This window comes from Drosophila sulfurigaster, chromosome 2L, assembly GCF_023558435.1.
Source record: "Drosophila sulfurigaster albostrigata strain 15112-1811.04 chromosome 2L, ASM2355843v2, whole genome shotgun sequence".
NCBI classification, from domain to species: Eukaryota; Metazoa; Arthropoda; class Insecta; order Diptera; family Drosophilidae; genus Drosophila; species Drosophila sulfurigaster.
Genome location: NC_084881.1, coordinates 11,175,811 through 11,193,213, shown reverse-complemented (window position 1 = coordinate 11,193,213; position 17,403 = coordinate 11,175,811). Strand labels below are relative to the sequence as shown.

General features: G+C 40.5%; 1 protein-coding gene across 1 annotated transcript; it reads right to left on the bottom strand.

Annotated features, from left to right (window-relative positions):
• Positions 1 to 11,677: 11,677 nt before the first annotated feature.
• Positions 11,678 to 17,156, bottom strand: LOC133839196 (uncharacterized). The gene has a single exon (XM_062270593.1). It carries the CDS (start codon positions 16,996 to 16,998, stop codon positions 11,764 to 11,766), a length of 5,235 nt encoding a protein of 1,744 aa, XP_062126577.1. The 5' UTR covers positions 16,999 to 17,156; the 3' UTR covers positions 11,678 to 11,763.
• Positions 17,157 to 17,403: the final 247 nt, after the last annotated feature.

The following is a 17,403-nucleotide window of genomic DNA, read 5'->3' as shown; positions in this document are numbered from 1 at the left end:
AAATACTGATTTCTTCTTTGCTTCTCTTCTTATTTTTCTTTTCTCATGTAGACTATCTTAAACTATAATACAGAAAATATATGAAGTGCTCATAGGCCAAAACATCTATGGCTTAACAAAACTCAAAATGCAAATACTATATATATTAAATATTTGCTACTATTTTGCTCTATCACTCTGTCCCACTCTCCTTGACTGTCTCCACTTATGATCATATTTATTATATCTAATTCTCTTAGATCTAGACTTCTCTAACGTTTCTCAGCGAAGCACTTAGCTAATATGCTCCTCGCATGATTATAGCCAAGTCAAAGTCGTTGGCTGGTCTGGTCTGCTCTAATATTAAGGCCAAATTGTTGGCTGCCAGAGTTCACACGAAGCGAAGACGAGCCAAAGAATTCCCGTGAGACATTTTCAATTATTTATTATTTATGCCTGGAATGTTGCGGAAGCCTGAGGTGGAGTATGAGACTCGGGAGTGGGAAGTGGGGAGTGAAGTGAGGAGTTGAAATGAGGGAATGGGGTGATGAGTCTTAGCAAGCCACTAGCCATATGTGTCGCATCTTAGTAGTGTTGTCCTGCCCGTTGACAAATTTGCAGACGAGCTTTAATGTGGTCGAGCGCAAAGTAGCAAAAAGGCGAGGCAAACGTGAAAATTTCGTTAAGAAAATTATTTACATTTGCAAATTTTATGAGCTTTGTTTGGGAGCGTTAAGGCAACTCTCCAAGGGCTGCATGTTAAATGTAATGCAGTATGTGTGTGAGTGTGTTTGCTTAGGGTGTGGGTGTGTGGAGGTATGTAGGGTGTCTCCTCCTACCCCTAACACCACCCCAACAACATTGGCTACCTACGAGTACGGAGTTCATATCTCTCCTTCAGTCTTCATGTCTTGCTTTCTGGGTTTTCCACGTGTCGTACTTTTTAACCGTATTAAATAACATCCCTGTTGGCGTTTATTAATGGCGCAAACTTTTAATGAGAATGTGCATATTTAATTGCAAAGCCAGGAGAGTGAGACAGCATCAATGCGCGACTGAGACACACAGATAGCGAGAGAGAGAGAAAGAGAGAACGCGACTTAATTTTCACTGCTGTTGTTGCTGTCCTGGCAACCGCTGAGACTTTTTTGAGCTCCCAACGATTTTCCTTTCTCTTTCTCTATCTCTCTCACTCCCAATCTGTTTTCCTCTCTTGCACTCTCGTTGACTGTCAGCCCTTTCCAGTTGAAACCATATTTGTTTACCTACTGCGGGTTTTTACCGACAATGCGAATGGGAATGGGAATGGGCATGAGAATGGGTTCTGGGAGTGCTACTTAGCGGCAACATCATCAGCATTAATGTGCCCAGGTCGTCATCATAATCAGCGTTGGGTCGCCCACGCAAATTGTCCGGTTGTTGCTTTGTTGTTTCTTGCTCCATGTTGCTGTCAGCGATAGAGAGAACGAGACAGCGAGGAACGCATTTAAAATGTATACTAATTTCTGGGACAAGCATTAAAAGCTAGCCGTGGTTGCTAAAATGCAAAACCTCTTCAACAGTTAATATTACCTTATGTACTAAAGGTGAATAAACCCTCAAATTTCCTACTGTTTTATTAATTATTTGATGCCATCAATGACCTACTCAACTTTCAAATAAATTGAGGAAATGTGCTTAAACAATTTTTACAAAAAAAAACTCCAACTTTGTCAGGCTAATTTGATTGCTTTTCAAATGTAATTCACAAAAAAGGAATGCCTTTAAATGATAAATTAATTGATACCCTGAAGTACTTTATACAAAATACTTAATTAATGAATATTTGAACATCACTTTCTAAATTATTCAAAACTAATATACATTTTTTAATATACATTTTACTCAAATAGTTTATTCTATTTCATATCATACCCATTTTCATAATTTCTAAAAGATATTCAAATTCATATGCTATAAAACTTCATTGCAACTAAGTAGTTATGGACAAACTAGCGAAAATAGTTTCAATTAAATTCATTTGCATTTCATTTCATGCTGCATCGGGGAAAGAGGGAGAAAACTCAGTTAAAACAACTCCACAAAAATAGTTTGTTTATGTGTGCATTTTTGTTGCTAATTTGACTAAAATTGTGGCCTGGGAATTATACATACTCGCCGACTGATGCAAAAAAGTACAAATAGAAAGCACATTTCGTTAGTTTATTTTAGAGAAATGCAAAACTCAAATGAAATATCATTGAACTCCTGTCCAATTCGGTCAGCTATCAAAATGAGTGAGCACAACTGAATTGAATTGAATACCTCGAAATATATTCGGTGCAAAACTAGTCAAAACAATTAATACAGCTGCGGCTTCGGTGTATTCTCTCTCCTCCCCCTCCCACAATTTATACCATACAATATTTTTGGGGTGAAGTGAGCTAACAACACACTGTCGCTGTCGCTGTCGATGTCACTGGCGTAATGCCGGAATACCGGATGTCAGAGGCGCCAATATAGCTCTATTTCCGTTGTGTTGCAAACGCTAGAGCAAAAAAAAATAACTTTGTATTCATTTGGGCACATATGTGTGCTGTGCGCCATGCATGGCGTATACGTATTATTTCGGTTGCCCTCACAATAAATTGTCGGGCACCAACAACAACAACCACAACAGCAACATCATGCGATGCGATGCGATGAGTTGAGCTATGGGGTTCTCAACTCCTTACCGCACCTCCAAATAATAAAAAAAAAAAACAGTAAGAAAGCTTTAGTCGAGTGTGTTCGACTGAGAGATACCCGCAACAAATTGTGAATAAATGGAAAACAGTATGGTGTTATACCAAATTAATATTACGCAAAAATATTAAAAATATACCAAAGACTGTATTTGGGATATTAATATAGTACCAGATTCAAAATATGCCCTAGAGTGCAAAATATACCAGATTGTCGGCCAATTCATATATCTTGGTGCTTATAGGTGCGGTGTTAATTTTTACAAATTAATAATCTACCATAATACTAAAAATATACCAAAGGCAATATTCAGTATATTAATATAGTACTACATTCGGAATATACCATAGAGTGCGAAACACACCAGATTGTCAGCCAAACCAAATTCTTAGGAAAAAAAGTACTATAGTTATTATTGTTTGTACCAAATATCTTGGTGCTTATAAGGACAGACAGACAGGCATGGCATATAGTCGACACGATATATCTCAGCTGGGCTGATGATGATCAAGAAAATATATGTATATATTAAGGGGTCGGAAATGCCTCATTTTGCTGCCGCCCTTCTACCTTATGGGTAGCGGGTGTAAAAAAAAGCTCAGGCAGCCCCTTGCTCATAACACCAAACTGAAATTGTCAAATAAATGTATTCCAAAAAATGTCAACGTCTCGCACTGCTGCAAAGTATGTATGCAATGGTAATGGACTTTTAATGTTTGTATTTTTGCGTGTGTTCACTAAATAAGTGGCAAGTGGCAAACGGGAAGCGACTCTGCCACTGCGACTGCAAAAAAGGGGTGGACACTGGTGGAAACAGTATCTGCAAAATATTTTGTGGTTTATATAAATATAAATTGCTGAGAAATGCTCGGTGACAGTCACTGGCTTGCCTGCCTTCTGCCTGGCTGCGTGATTGCCGCCTGATAAATATGCAGGTCTTTTAATGTATCGAGTTATTTTATTTGTGTACGCAAATACATATGCTTTAAAAAAAAAAAATGTATGGCATGTATGATATAAAGGCAAATACGTAAAGCTATTATTCGCACATTGTAAATAAAAATACCCTATAGAAGTGAACTCATCTTTCATGCTGTCGTTCCTATGGTGAATAAATTTGAGCTTACTTAATTAAACGTTTTTATGTTAAGTTCTATCTTCAACAGTGCCTTTGAAAAAAATCGTACAAAAAACATTCATATTTTTGGTTTGAGTAAATAGTTTCTTTGACATTAATTCTCAAATAATATATTTACTTAAATTTTTATTCCATCGATAATTTATCGTTTAAAGAAATAAATGATCTATATTCACATCTTTAACATTTAAATAGAATTACATAAGATATTCTAGCTTTAAGATGTCATATGTCATATATTCTCATTTACCTCGACATTTTTTTTTTTTTTTTTCAATTCAGTCACAGAAAGACAATACAAATTGCAAAATATAAAAGCAAATAGTTTAAATTGTGTAATCATAAATATTAAATATATATAATATTACAATTAAATCATTTCTCAATAATGAAATATTTGTATAGACATTTGTATAAACAAGAAGTTTATTTGTCTAATTGCAATTAATAAATACACTCTTTACTTCCCTTAATAATTAAATATATGAAAAGATATATTTGCATCTATATATATTTTATTATTTATATTATATGTTAATGAACAAAAGCGATATTTTACCTATTTATACTTAGTTTAAACAATCAAATATATTTCAAATTTAAATAATAGGATCAATAGAAAAATTTGCTAATTCTTGCAGTTTTAATTATTAAATATAATTCAAATGTATAAAAAGTGATGGCAATCAAAAGTCATAAGCGTTCCCTAGCCACAATGCGTATTTTCCTTTATTATTACTTTTATGTGGAGCAATGTATGCGTGCTTGTGTGAACAAAACTTTAAGCTAATGCCCCTGTAGAAAGGACATTGGAATCATTCACTCATTCATATCTCACTGACCACAGCCAGAGTGCAGCAGCACCATCAGAAGCATGACCATGGCGAGTGGAACTGTCGCGACTGTCTGCGCATTCAACTCCGGCGACTGTCTGAGTGACTTGGCCAAGCGACTCTGACGTTTGCCGTTGCCGTTTGCCATTTGCCCGTCTGCTGCTCGCCTCTGTGGACAGGGCTTAATAAATGGCTGACATTTAAGGCGCATTCCCCTTTATAGCTGGCTGACGTTTTTCTGAGCTTTTGTTTCACGTTATAACATCGCATCACTCGCCAGCTGCAACTCCCACATAATATCCGTCGCTCACTCTCTGCTGTTTTTTTTTTCTGTTGTTATCTATCGCTCTCTTTCGCTCAGACATCAAGTCGTTTAAATATAATTTTGCTTGCTTCCGGTCGCTGACTGAGCTTTGACTGCTGGCCAAAAAGTATGCTCATATATTTGGTTCTAGTCTTCCGTTAATAACCAAATACGCAGCACACAAAAAAAAAAGAAAAGAAATCAAATAAAAAAGAACTAAAATAAAAAGTGGGGAAAAACGAAGCCAAGTCAAATCGAGTCGAGTCGAATCCTTCGCTCACATTCGCTGTCCACGCAGTTACAAATGTTGCATACTTCATGGCGGGAATTGGGGATTTCGGGTGGAATTTCTTTTATTTATAGGTTGACGCGACGCGGTCTCGGTTATATATGGCATCTATATGTATTCCCCTCTGTCCATCCGTCCTTTCGTTCGTTCGTCTTATATCCGCTTGTATGGTCGCATTTCCGTTTCAACTTTTTCGGCCGCTCATGAAAAATTGTAAACGTACAACAGCAACAGCAACAAGCAACACAAAACAAAACAAAAAATATTTTAGCCATCCATATGAAAAGCTTGGCAAGGACCAAGGGGGCGGTGGGGGCGTGCCGAGGTCAGGGCGTGGGCTGAGCCGGACTGGGCTGGGAACTTGCAAAATATGCTCGAGTGGTTTATAATTTTTGCTGCCAAACATTTTTTGCTGCGGCTCAGTCTCGTTTTTGTCCGGTGCCGTTGCTGTTGCCATTGCCGGTGTCAATGGGGTTAATGCCACGCCAGATGAGTTGACAATTGGCGGGTTGAAAGGGCCATCATTTGTTTGGCATTTCCCGCTTTTGCATTCTTTTATTTCTAGCGACATTTATGGGCGTATTTAAATTTCAAGTACCTTTTAATGAAGCGTAGCAATTGCAGAGGCTGAGATGAAAAATGTGCGAAGTGGCAATAAAAGTGTTTTGTATTCAACACAAAAAAAGTCATATCTATAATGAGAGCAGATCCTCAAGTAAAGGGAAGTAGCTAACTAGCCAGTTATAGGACAGAAAGTAATTATTTTATAAGTTTGGAAATTATTATGCTAACTAAAAAAAAATAAATTTTAAGAAAGTTTTTGAAGAAAAAGGATTTTAAATATAATGTCATGTAATTACTTTATTACAAATAAAAGAAAATTTAATTTTTGAGCGACACTTGATTTTAGATAATTGAATTACTATATACTGAATACTATATATGTATACAGATATGCAGAACAGTCATGTATGGAAAGAGTAAGCAACATATAATCAAACTGTAATCGACTCATCTTTAAGTATGTGGCAGTGGTTGGCAAAAATATAGAATATGCAATGGAAATTTCATTTGAAGTTCGTTCGAATGTTATGTAGTTACTCGTGGCGCTTTTAGCTGAAATTTAAAATTTCTTTGTAGCTTTACTTAACCTTTGAATGCTACATTTTTGTGCGAACTTTGAACTTTGCTTTTAAATAGTAGATAGTTCAGTAAATCAAAATAATCACAATCAAATATTGAAATGTAGATAAATATATACATATTCTGAACACACATCACTTTCCACGTTTGCGCAGCTTCACCTTCATTATGATTACGTAGCTTAGCTATTTACCACTTGTGCTTAGCACCTTTTTTCTGCGGCTCCGTTGCACGTAAAAAACACTTGTGGGAAAAGCGAAAATTGAGCCACTCAACTGTACCAGTTGTGTTGAGGAAAAACCGAGGCTAAACTCAAGCGAACTCAACTCATAATTACTCAACCATTCAAGCTGCAAATTTTCTGAATAATTTCCCCATACAAATTTGGAAACGGGTAGCTACAAAATTTCTTTCATTTTCATTACAAAAAAAAAATAGTCGAAAAAAAAGTAAAATGGAAATGCTGCGCTGGTCAAATTAATTGAAACTTTATTTGGATTATGAAATTAGCACACGCCCAGTACTCACAGTTTTTTAGCATTAAGCGCTTTTTAATTAGGTTTTTTTTTCTCTCAGTTGGTCTGGGATGGGGCTTTTGAAGTTGGCCCCATTTGGTCAGTGAAGGAAAAGAGGCAAGGGAGAAATGTTTGGTGGATTAAGTGCACCATAATTTGACGCCAGTTTTTAATTGTGCGGAAAATTGTTGGCAAGCATTTCATGCTGTGAAATTGTTGTGGGGGTTTCATAAGTGAAATATGCAATTTAACTTTATTTTTTTGTTGCCTTGGGAATAGGAAGTGTGTAGGTTGGAAGTAAGGTAAACTCGGCGCCAAGTTCTGACATGTGAGGGACAGGCCGACAAACCGCTGCATACGGAATGTGCCATTTTGAGGCAATCAAATGGAAAATCTAAATGAAAATTGACAGTTAAGATGGCAGCAAGTAGGCAAAAAAGTTTTGGATAACAAAAATCACTCATGAAATTTGATTGACTGCATCAATGAGTAAATGACTGAACTACTGACACATGTGAAGGAGGAGATGGAGACGGAGACGGAGACGGAGAGAGGGAGCACATCGAAGAAGTATGGAAAATGAATGGAAAAGTTTCATTTGCGGCGGAAATGTCCTTGCCGTTCTCATGAAAATTGACAATCAAATTGCAAATAGCTTTATCTTGTAGTTTGTTTATTTATTTATATCATTTCGTACACTTCCTGCGCGTTGGCCGCAATGAGCAGAAAAGTCAGTTGGGAGGCAGACGGCGGCCATAGTTGTTAAGCTTCCTCGCTCTCTCTCTCTTGCTGTCTCTCTCTCTCTCTCTTTTGCTGCCATTTTGATATGACTCATGTGCGTGTGTCAGTCTGTATATGTGTGTTTGTGTGTGTGTGTGATTGCCTGTCCTTTTTGGCCTGTTATCCTTGGCTTATGTTTTCAATTAAATTTCCATACAATTTTCATGACATGATGAACTACCTAGGACTCTGGCTGGACTCTGCCAGGACTCCACACGACCCCTCTCTGTCCCTCTCTTTCTCCATATTCGTATGTGTGTGTGTCAGTCAATTTATTTAATAACAAACGCACAGGACACTCACACACACACATATACTCACACAGTTGATCTACTATGTGCTGTTTCACAATAGTCCCCTCTCTCCGTCACACTTCGCTCACAGCTGGCCCAGCAGCCAGGAGGGAAATGGCATAAAAATCTCTGTGAAGATTTCTGAATAAATCAAGAACCAAATATTTTATTTCATTTCATTTACACTCGAATAAAATCAGCAACAACGTAAGAAGAATAACCCAACGCAACCCAACGCAAAACAGAGCAGTCATATCTCGTGTGGCAAAAACAAATAGAAGTACATAATCATAAAGCTACACAAGAGTGTTTTATCTATTGTAGAACTTTGCCTGTTTTGTAGTCATATGACCAAAGCAAGTGCAACGAATTCCACAAGTAATTGAATTAGCAACATTCAAGCAAAATAAATTTATTAGTTTAGAGAATAGAAATAAAAGTATTGCAAAGAAATTGAAGATGGCACAATGTTGAAGTTTTAAATGGACTTTTTATGTGTATAAATTGGAATTTTATTTCAATTTCCAGACCGAAGAGTATGAAGTTTGTATGTATTAAATGTTTTCATCATTATATTATATTTCATTTTATCAAATGGCTTTAGATGGTTTGATTATAAAACAAGCAAATTTTAAATTATTTTTTTGTTGGCTCAAATATATGTAAATGTACACTTCATTTTGTGAAAAGTCGAATCCAATACAAAAATGATATTCCTAATTTTCTAAATATTAATTTACCTTTGCTTGCCAGGTAATCTTAAGATTAAGATTTCCCCGAGAGCAGGAAAAAAAGAACAGAAGATCAATTGTATGTTTATGCTGTAATGGACAGGCTGACATGAGTTGTGGCAGCGAAACAAAAGTAAAGTTAATTTCACTTATGTGAAATACGTCATTTCAGCTGCAAAAAAAAAAGAGAAGCAAAAACTTTAATATGACCACATACAAATGAGAGGGGCGCTGCTGTGTCAGGTGAGCTGACATTGCGGCGGCTTCAGGAGCTGCCCACGTCATTTCAATCAAATATTTTTGTTTATGACAGCGGCAACGAGTCTGAGGCATGATTTATCATTATGTGACGGTACTCCTTTTGCCCCATGCCCCGATGAAGCGTGCCCCATGCCACGACACACATGCCACATCCTGTAACCATTTCCTCTCCATCTCTCTCTCGCTCTCTCTTGGCCATCAGTTGGCAGTTGGCATGTTATGCCACATAAGTATATGTTCAATATATAATAACATAAAATATGATGGCCTGCCACATAAATAAAACAGCGAACGAAACGGTGAATGCTCCGATGTGTTCTCTCTCTCTCTCTGTTGCAAGCTACAAAAATATTATAAATGAACACATGTCAGGGAAAAATGTTGCCCCGAAAACTCCCCACACACACACAAGTGCTCATAAGTAGTGAATTTTATACACATAAGTACTTATGCACCATATATTTATACACACACACACATATGTTAACCAATAATCACTAAAATATGTTACATTTAAGAATTTTTTATTGAAAAGTCCCCTTAATTAAAATTGCTCTTTTCAATGACAATTGTAACATATTTTATTTCCAAATACAATTAACTTAATTATATATTTTTATTGTATTATTCCATTTCCATTTAAATAAAAAATGCTGGTAATAATGTAGAGTGTGTTCAAAGGTCGTCCATTTGAATTTTTTTGGCGTACGCTGAACTTTGACATGTACTCGTAATGCTTCATTAGGGGAAGTGGCTGGCTGTGGCAATCGGAGTTGAAATCTGGCACAGAAATCTAAAGTGATATTGAAAATAAAAATGTAGCGAACTCGTCAATTAAAATGGCAACTAAATAAAATTAAATTCCAAGTTGGCTATCATCGGGCAAAAGGCAAACATACAAGTGCTGACCATTGAACAAGGATCAGAGCAAGGAGCAGAGAGCACAGAGCAGAGAACAGAGAACAGAGGGCAGACACCATGGCAAAAGCTTGAAGGCAGCCTAGGGCCGCATCAATGGTCGCACAACGCGTTTATTGAATGAAATTAGTCTGCAAATAGTGTAGCATAAGCCAGGGCGCATTGGCCTGGTCAACGAGCCGTAAGCCTAATGTAAGTGCCTTGATGCCTCCTCCTCTCTTCTCGTCTCCTCTCCTCCTTGCCCTCTGTCGTCTCTCAGTCCGATGTCTGCAGTTGTCCTCTGCATTGAAATCGTCCATTAGCTAAGCAGATTAATTGCTAAAAGGTATTTAATTCGTGATGCTTTTATATTTCAGCTTGCTCGTTTCATTCTCCAGTCAGCTAGACGCATATTACGCTTTCCTTCTTTTTTTTTTTGATATTTTATTTCTCAATTTCTTTTCATTTTATTTCTTTTCTTTTTTCGTTGCTTTTTCCTTTTTTAGTTGTCGTTGTTGTTTTCGTCGTACTTTGCTGTGCTTTTTGATAGAAACTCTCTTCTTCCTTGGAAAATATGGCGTTAAGTATTTTTCCGTTGCTTTTTTCGTTACTTTTTAATGCTTCATTAGCTACTAATGGAAATTGTGTGACTTTGCGAAAATCCATTGCCAGAGGGGGTTGCCCATTGACATCAACTTGTAGAGAAGGCTGAAGGGGTGTGAAAGCGAAAAATATATCGACACATGCGACTACATTACAAATTGAAAAAGAAAACAAGAGTGTTGAAAACAGCACAAGTTAATTATCTTCTTCATCAAATTATTAATAATATATTAACAGAGCTTCAAGTTTGAATGACATTTTTAAATTATTAGTGAAAAAAACATTTTAAGACGTTTTTAAATCCGAGCATTTGATGATTTAAGTTGCAAGCACTTAAAAGGAAATGCATTAGACTTTTCTTTTGTTTTCGAGTGAAAATATTTATTTTATTTTGCTAAATGCACTTGATATTTTAGTTACCTGTATAAAAATGCCAAAAATGAATTTAAATACAAATTGAATATAAAAATAAACAAGCTCATGCAAGATTCTGCAGCATACAAAATATGGCTATAAAATATAAAAGCTGCCAGTTTCATTAGCTATTATTAAAGCAGATGCAAGGTGTCAGGCAGGATGAAGGACTCAGGCAAGACAACTCCAATGCAGCATCACACCAGAACGAGAGAAAGGAAGAGAGAGTGAGAGCGAAAGAGGATTTCAGGGCGTCACATAAAACTCAAAACCGTCTGCACTATAAAATACAACTAAAAAGCAGCAGCAAATAATTTCAAGAAACTTGTGTGATTTATGTGCAAATATAACACAAAAGCAAGCCAAGTTTTGTACCACTATAAAAAAATCCTAGAGAATGCAGAGCAGAGAGCGAGAGAGAGAAAGAGAGAGACTGGGCATTGCAGGTAGCAATGAAGTAGGACAGCAGGTAGAAATGAAAATTACCAATGCAGCTGCTGCCAAGTCACACAAAAAGAATGACGACCAGAACAACAGTACCAAACTGAAGAACTTCTCGCCAGGATAATGGAGATGGAAGGACACTGAGGGAGCTGCTTAGCGACAGCTGTACCAGTGAAAGCTGTTCCAGAACAAAACTTTACAAAATATTGAAGTTTTCACAGAAAGTTGGCATAAAATACAAGTTGAAGAATTTATAGAAATTTTAAAGAATTGCTGCGGCAAAGAGACAAATAAACTATTTTTTAAGGCAACAGAACAAATACGAGAACTCAGTGAAAGTACCTGCAATTTAATTTACAACTCTTTTGAACTTGTTGAAACCTAATAAATTTTTGCGCTGACCGCTACTCGTAAATTAACTAACATTCTCGTACATTTTGGGATTACGGGCAATATTCTCTTCCATTATCTTCTTGTGCATGTTCTCCCATTGCTCCACTTTCTGGAGCACATCAGGAATAACCTCTCGAATGCGGAATCGATTAATCTCGGGACCATCGCGCAACTCAATGTTTGTCTTGAAATTATAGTTGGGAGTGTAGCCATTGATCTTGAGGAAATGATCAAAGTAGAAGGGTACAATTTGCTCCTGCATATTATCCAGCACCATAACAGACTCTTGACTGAAGCCCTCGCTAACCACTCCATCCTCGGCAAAGGCGCGCACAAAGTTCCGCGTATTCTCCGAGATGACTATAGGTGGTTTCACAATCTTCTTGACACGCTTCCGCAGATGCAGACGCTGCAGTGGTCCAACTCGCTTGGGTTTCTTAAATGGTGGCTCCAAATTGCGACGCACTTTCTTCATCTCCATGTCGATGCGGCGTTCGATCTGATAAGCCTGGGCGGAGAGCTTCTCCAAGTAGCGACGACGCTTGCGGAATTGCAACTCTAATTCACGCGCCTTGACAATATCCATGTGCTCAAACTTGGTCAGTATCTCGAGCACCATATTGCTAATGGCAGCCACCATGTCAGAAGCGCTGGGTATGACATCACTGGATCCTCTGACTGTAGCGGGCACAAGACGTCGCCAAACCTCGGCAAGCACAGCGCGATGTTTGTTGAACTCCTCATCGGCAAATGAATCCTCGATGGGCTTGACGAGACTCTGACGAACACGTGCCTCCATCTCAATCGCGCGATCCTCCATAAAATATTTTTTGGCCGATTTACGTGCCACATACTCCTGTTTCTCCTTCAGGTCCTTGTTGCACCAGTCCACAAAAGTTTCCAGACGTCCCTGCAGCTCAGTGTGGACCGAGAGAGTATAATGCATTTCCAGCAGTAGCATAAAGGTTTTGTTCTTTAGATTCTCAATACCTTGCAGGAAGGTCTTGGCATTGGGAAACACCTGCAATACCGGATGCAAATTCCGCAAATAAACATCGTAGTAAAATTCCCTGATGGCCCAGGCATCGTCTTTGTCCCGCACGCGAATGTTGACAATGGCACGCTTGGCTATGGATTGATCATAGGGCTCCAATTCATAGGCCACATCCTCATCTTCGTTCTGCTCGAGTTTCTCCTCTGAACAGTCCTCCGAGTGCCTGCCGCGCTTCTTGACGGGCACTAAATGTATCCAATCGTGCTCGGCCCGCCATTCCTCCTCGCCCAGCAGATAATGAAAGTTCTGCAACATGACACAACGTATCCAGTGTCCTTCAATGAACACAATGTCCATGTTGAGCATTGTGCGCTCGCGTTCCAATTCACGGTACTGCTGCTTCAGGTTATCGGTTATTTCGTAGTAAGTTTTCACTTGATAAACCATAGTCATCGCCGCATTGTATTCCTTCTTCTCCCACTTGGCGAAGAGACCTTCGTACAGCAGCTTGGTATTCTTCATGTCCTGCCAGTGACGTTCGTTCAACGTATCGTAAATCTTGGTGCGCACCATTTTGCCTTGAATCAATAGCGATTCATATTTTAAACGCATTGCCACCTTGAGCAACTCCATGCCAGTCTTAAAGTTGAAGGTTTTGATTGTCGCCCGATTCTTGAGTTCATCAATGTAATTCTCATCCAGATCCGTAATCACCGAGCCATAGTATTTATTTGGCCCCGGTCCCAACAAAGTATTGCGCACATCCGGCACAGGAACTTCCAGGCGCAATCTTAAACCATTGCGGAGACGCGAGCTAAAAGTGAAAAAGGAATCCTTGGGACCCAACATAACAGCCTGCTCCTTGTGCTGACCGGAGAAAGGCAGCGTTCGATATGGATTTGCCTCCTCGGCATCCACATCGATGACTTCAGCCTGGAAACGAGAGCGACGCATCTCCTCAAACGGTACCAGCGGCTTTCGTATATAATCCAGGGGTATTTTTGTTTCATCCTCGAGCAGCAAAAAGCTGCCGCTGTCCCTGGAGAGACTCGTGCATTCGGAGCTGCTCAGCGAGGTCAGGCACTGCTCAATGCTCTTCAGATCCTCCTCGAGCTCGGCCACAATGGCCTTGCGATCCACAAGCAGACGCTCCTCACCCGGCTCAATGTCCTTAGTCTCGTAAATGGCTTCGCGAGTCTCGCGCAAAAAGTCCAGATATTGTTTCCTGCCTGGAAAGTCGAGCGTGGTCATCTCCTCCGGCTTGCGGGAGTGAAAAATAAAGTCATAGGGGTGACACAAGTCCTGCACAACTTCCCGTGCCGCATCCTTGCTGTCCACGCGTGTGGCCGCCAAATGATCGGCAATCATTTTCTCAAAGTCATAGCGCGGCAACGTCAAGTCTGTGTCCATGTATTTCTTGCAGGGCGGATTCGCCTTGATGAAATTCACAATGGGCACCTTCTCAGGCTGTTCCTGCACTGTGATCTCCGGATAGACGGTCTTGGTCTGATAGTGCACATGCACATGCTTCACCTGTGTGGGATCCCAGTGATCGTGATGATGTCGTGCCTCTAGTCTCTCGGTAAACGGACGCTTCGGAGTACGCACATTGGCAAACTTGATGGTGTCTGGCATAATCTTCTCCAGCATGGGCATGCCGGAGTTTAAGATAGCATCATTGAACTGCGCCGATGGCACACGTTCGGCGGCATAATCGCGTTGGCGCCTTGGATGAATGTGCAACGTCTTCTCCCGGAAATTGGGAGCTGGCATATTGCCACGCTGCTCAATGGGCAGTGTAATACCCTCGGCCCCCGCCTTGATGCGCTCATCGCGCTGACGTAGCAGTTCCACCTCACTGTGATCGGATACACTGACTACCTCTTGTGGTGGCACCCAGTCGAGATCGAATTCCTCCGGCTTGGCATCACAGGGCGATTGCTCTCGCAGCTGTTTGGCCTCCACACATGTCAAGCCGAGCAGACTCATGCGAGCGAGTTTCTGCTTGAGATGCTTCGCTTTGACCATGCGATTCTTCAACGCAATGTACTCGAGAGTGGTGTCTGCCTTGTTGGCATCCACCATGTCGCCTTCAAGTAGATCGGGAGCATCGGGCACAATAATTTTCTCGGGAAACACGTAGCGTATAAGATTGAACTTTTGCACATGATACTTGAGCTTGGGCTTGACTAGTTTTAAGTTTTTGCGCAGCACACGATGATAATGAAGACCTAGACGCTTGTCTATGAACTCCTTGATAGCGCTCTTTTGTTCGCGCTTGTGCAGCAGCATTGCCTGAGGTGGAAATAGATCGAGCTTAGGATCATCCGGATCCAACACCTTTATAATGCCACGCTCCACATCAAGCTTGATGGGCTCTTTGCGAGGTGCCAACTCATTGAGCCACTCGTCACGCGTCAGACAACCCTTGACGGTACGTTGTCCCTCCATGATCTGATGACGATGAAGCTTACCACGCAACCCATCGCCATGTTTAAAGTGAAAACCGCGCAGCTGGAACACGTCACCAATCTTGCCCACCTTCAAATAGTCCTCATCATCGCTACTCTTCTCACTGGGCGTTGTTCCTCCGCTGCCCTCAATGCTCTCCTCGCAGCGCAGCTGCTGAGCCGCATCCGGATATTTCTTGAGCTTGCCCGTGCGCTCCATGTAGAAGTCCTGCGTGACCCGCGCTTGATCCCTACGCACACAGTTCTCCTTGTGCATGATACCTTTGAGCCGCTCGGTTTCCGTTAGGGTTTTGGGGAAGAACTTGCGCTTTCTGATAACCGGCGGTATGTACTCGAATTTACGGAAACTGCGTTCAATGTCATCGTCGATCTTGGCCACATCCTCGAGCAGATCCTGCTCGGCAACAGTGCGTGCTGCGATCTCTTTGGCCGCTGCCTCCTGTTGTTTCCGCTTCTGTTCGTTGTCCGCGGTGCGCTGTTTGTTGCGCAGATAAATATTCTTGTAGCGTACCTCACGAGTGCGCTGCTCCTCGGCAATCTTCGCCTTGTTCGCCGGCTTGTCCGGTGAGCGGAAGAGTTGTGCTAACTTGAAGGGCTTTTCGGGCTCTTCTTCAGGTATTGGTTCGTCCTTGATATTTGTGTTGAACTCGGCGGGAATGGCCAAACGTTCCGCTTGCAATTCAGCCTCGACTTTCGCCTGCGTCATCTTCTTGGTACGACGACGTGTCATATAGCGCAGAACTCGCCAATAAATCTGTTGATTCTGCTGATCCTGTTCGTCCTTTTCATAAGTATTCTTATAGTCCATGCCCTGAAAGTCCAAATTCACCGGATTCTCCAGATCAATAACTTCACAAATATGCGTGTCCGACGTCTCGGATCCTGTGCTGGCACACACATTGTCGCCATGCTTGACCATCTTGCTGATCAGCTTGAATTGCTGATCCTTTGTCAGTTCCTTGTGCCGCAGTGCAACCGGATTGACCAGACAGTGTGTGCGACGCGGATCTTGGGTTAGAAAGAACTTCTGACGCATTGGCGAAAGTTTCGACAGCTGCTGATAGTTCTTCGGACACTTGCCAATGTGACGCGGCGGCGCCCCAACAACATAGCTCGCCTCACAGGGCTGCTTCCATTTATTGCCCTTGAAGCCTTTGGGACGCTGCGAGGGCACATGATACGAGTCAATCATCTCCCTGGAGTCCGGATCTCCCTTGGCACTCCTCGTTGATAGCCGTGTTGCCTTCTCGGAAGGCACAACTCGACCCGGAATACTGGATGATGTGCAACTTCTTGCCTGGGTTTTCACAGTGAAAACGGCATCGCGAAAACGCGACTCACTCGAACTGAGATCGTTGGGAAGTTTCTTGGGCTTAAACATGCGATTGCCGCATTCATCTCGGGTAGCGATTTCTGTGTGTTTCACATTGGCATTAGGAAATTGTAATGTCTGCACCGTGAGCTGTGGATTCGAGTCGCGTTGAGAAAAATCAATGTTCTTGAATTTGGCAATTTCAATTTCTCGCTTCGTTTGCTTGCGCTGCTTCTTTGGAGGACATCTTCGTTTGTTCCACGGTTCATTTGGGTTTTGTTTTTCATTTGTTCGCGTCCTCGGCACCTTTTCTCCGGGCTTCGGGTCATCTGCGGATGTTGATTCCGGCATATAAGTGTCGCGCTTCTGGCTACGCATTGAGAAACGTGTGTTTGAAGAGCTGTCTTCAATTGAAGCGCCACGCACCGCAGTTACCCTCTTTTGGCTTCCTCGAAGCTTTCCCTGAGAAGGTGCCGGCATTTTAAATAGAAGTAATTTATGCTTCTGCTTGTTGTATTATTATTCTGTTATTGTTCTTAAATAAAAGCAACTGATTTTGACTCGACACTAAATTATTGGAAATGATTTTCTGGAGTATTTAAGCAATGTTTAGAGTGAGTAGAGTGATTTGAAGTATTTTCTATATTAAACGAACACTTTGATAATTATTTGGAGATGCTATGACTGTATTTTCTAATGCCCGCATTTACATTTTTAGATGTCAATGAAGTTTTTATTTAGCATTGAATATTAATTAATAATATATTTTAATATATTTTTCCGTTAGATTTCCCTATATAAGTTAATTATTTATTTAAAAATAATAACAAAAATATATTTGATTAAGATTCCGATTGGAACCGTTCTTTATTGAAATCAAATTAG

What these genes read in the sequence shown, in the direction of transcription:
- LOC133839196 (XM_062270593.1), bottom strand. Translation starts at nt 16,998, where the DNA reads ATGCCGGCACCTTCTCAGGGAAAGCTTCGAGGAAGCCAAAAGAGGGTA.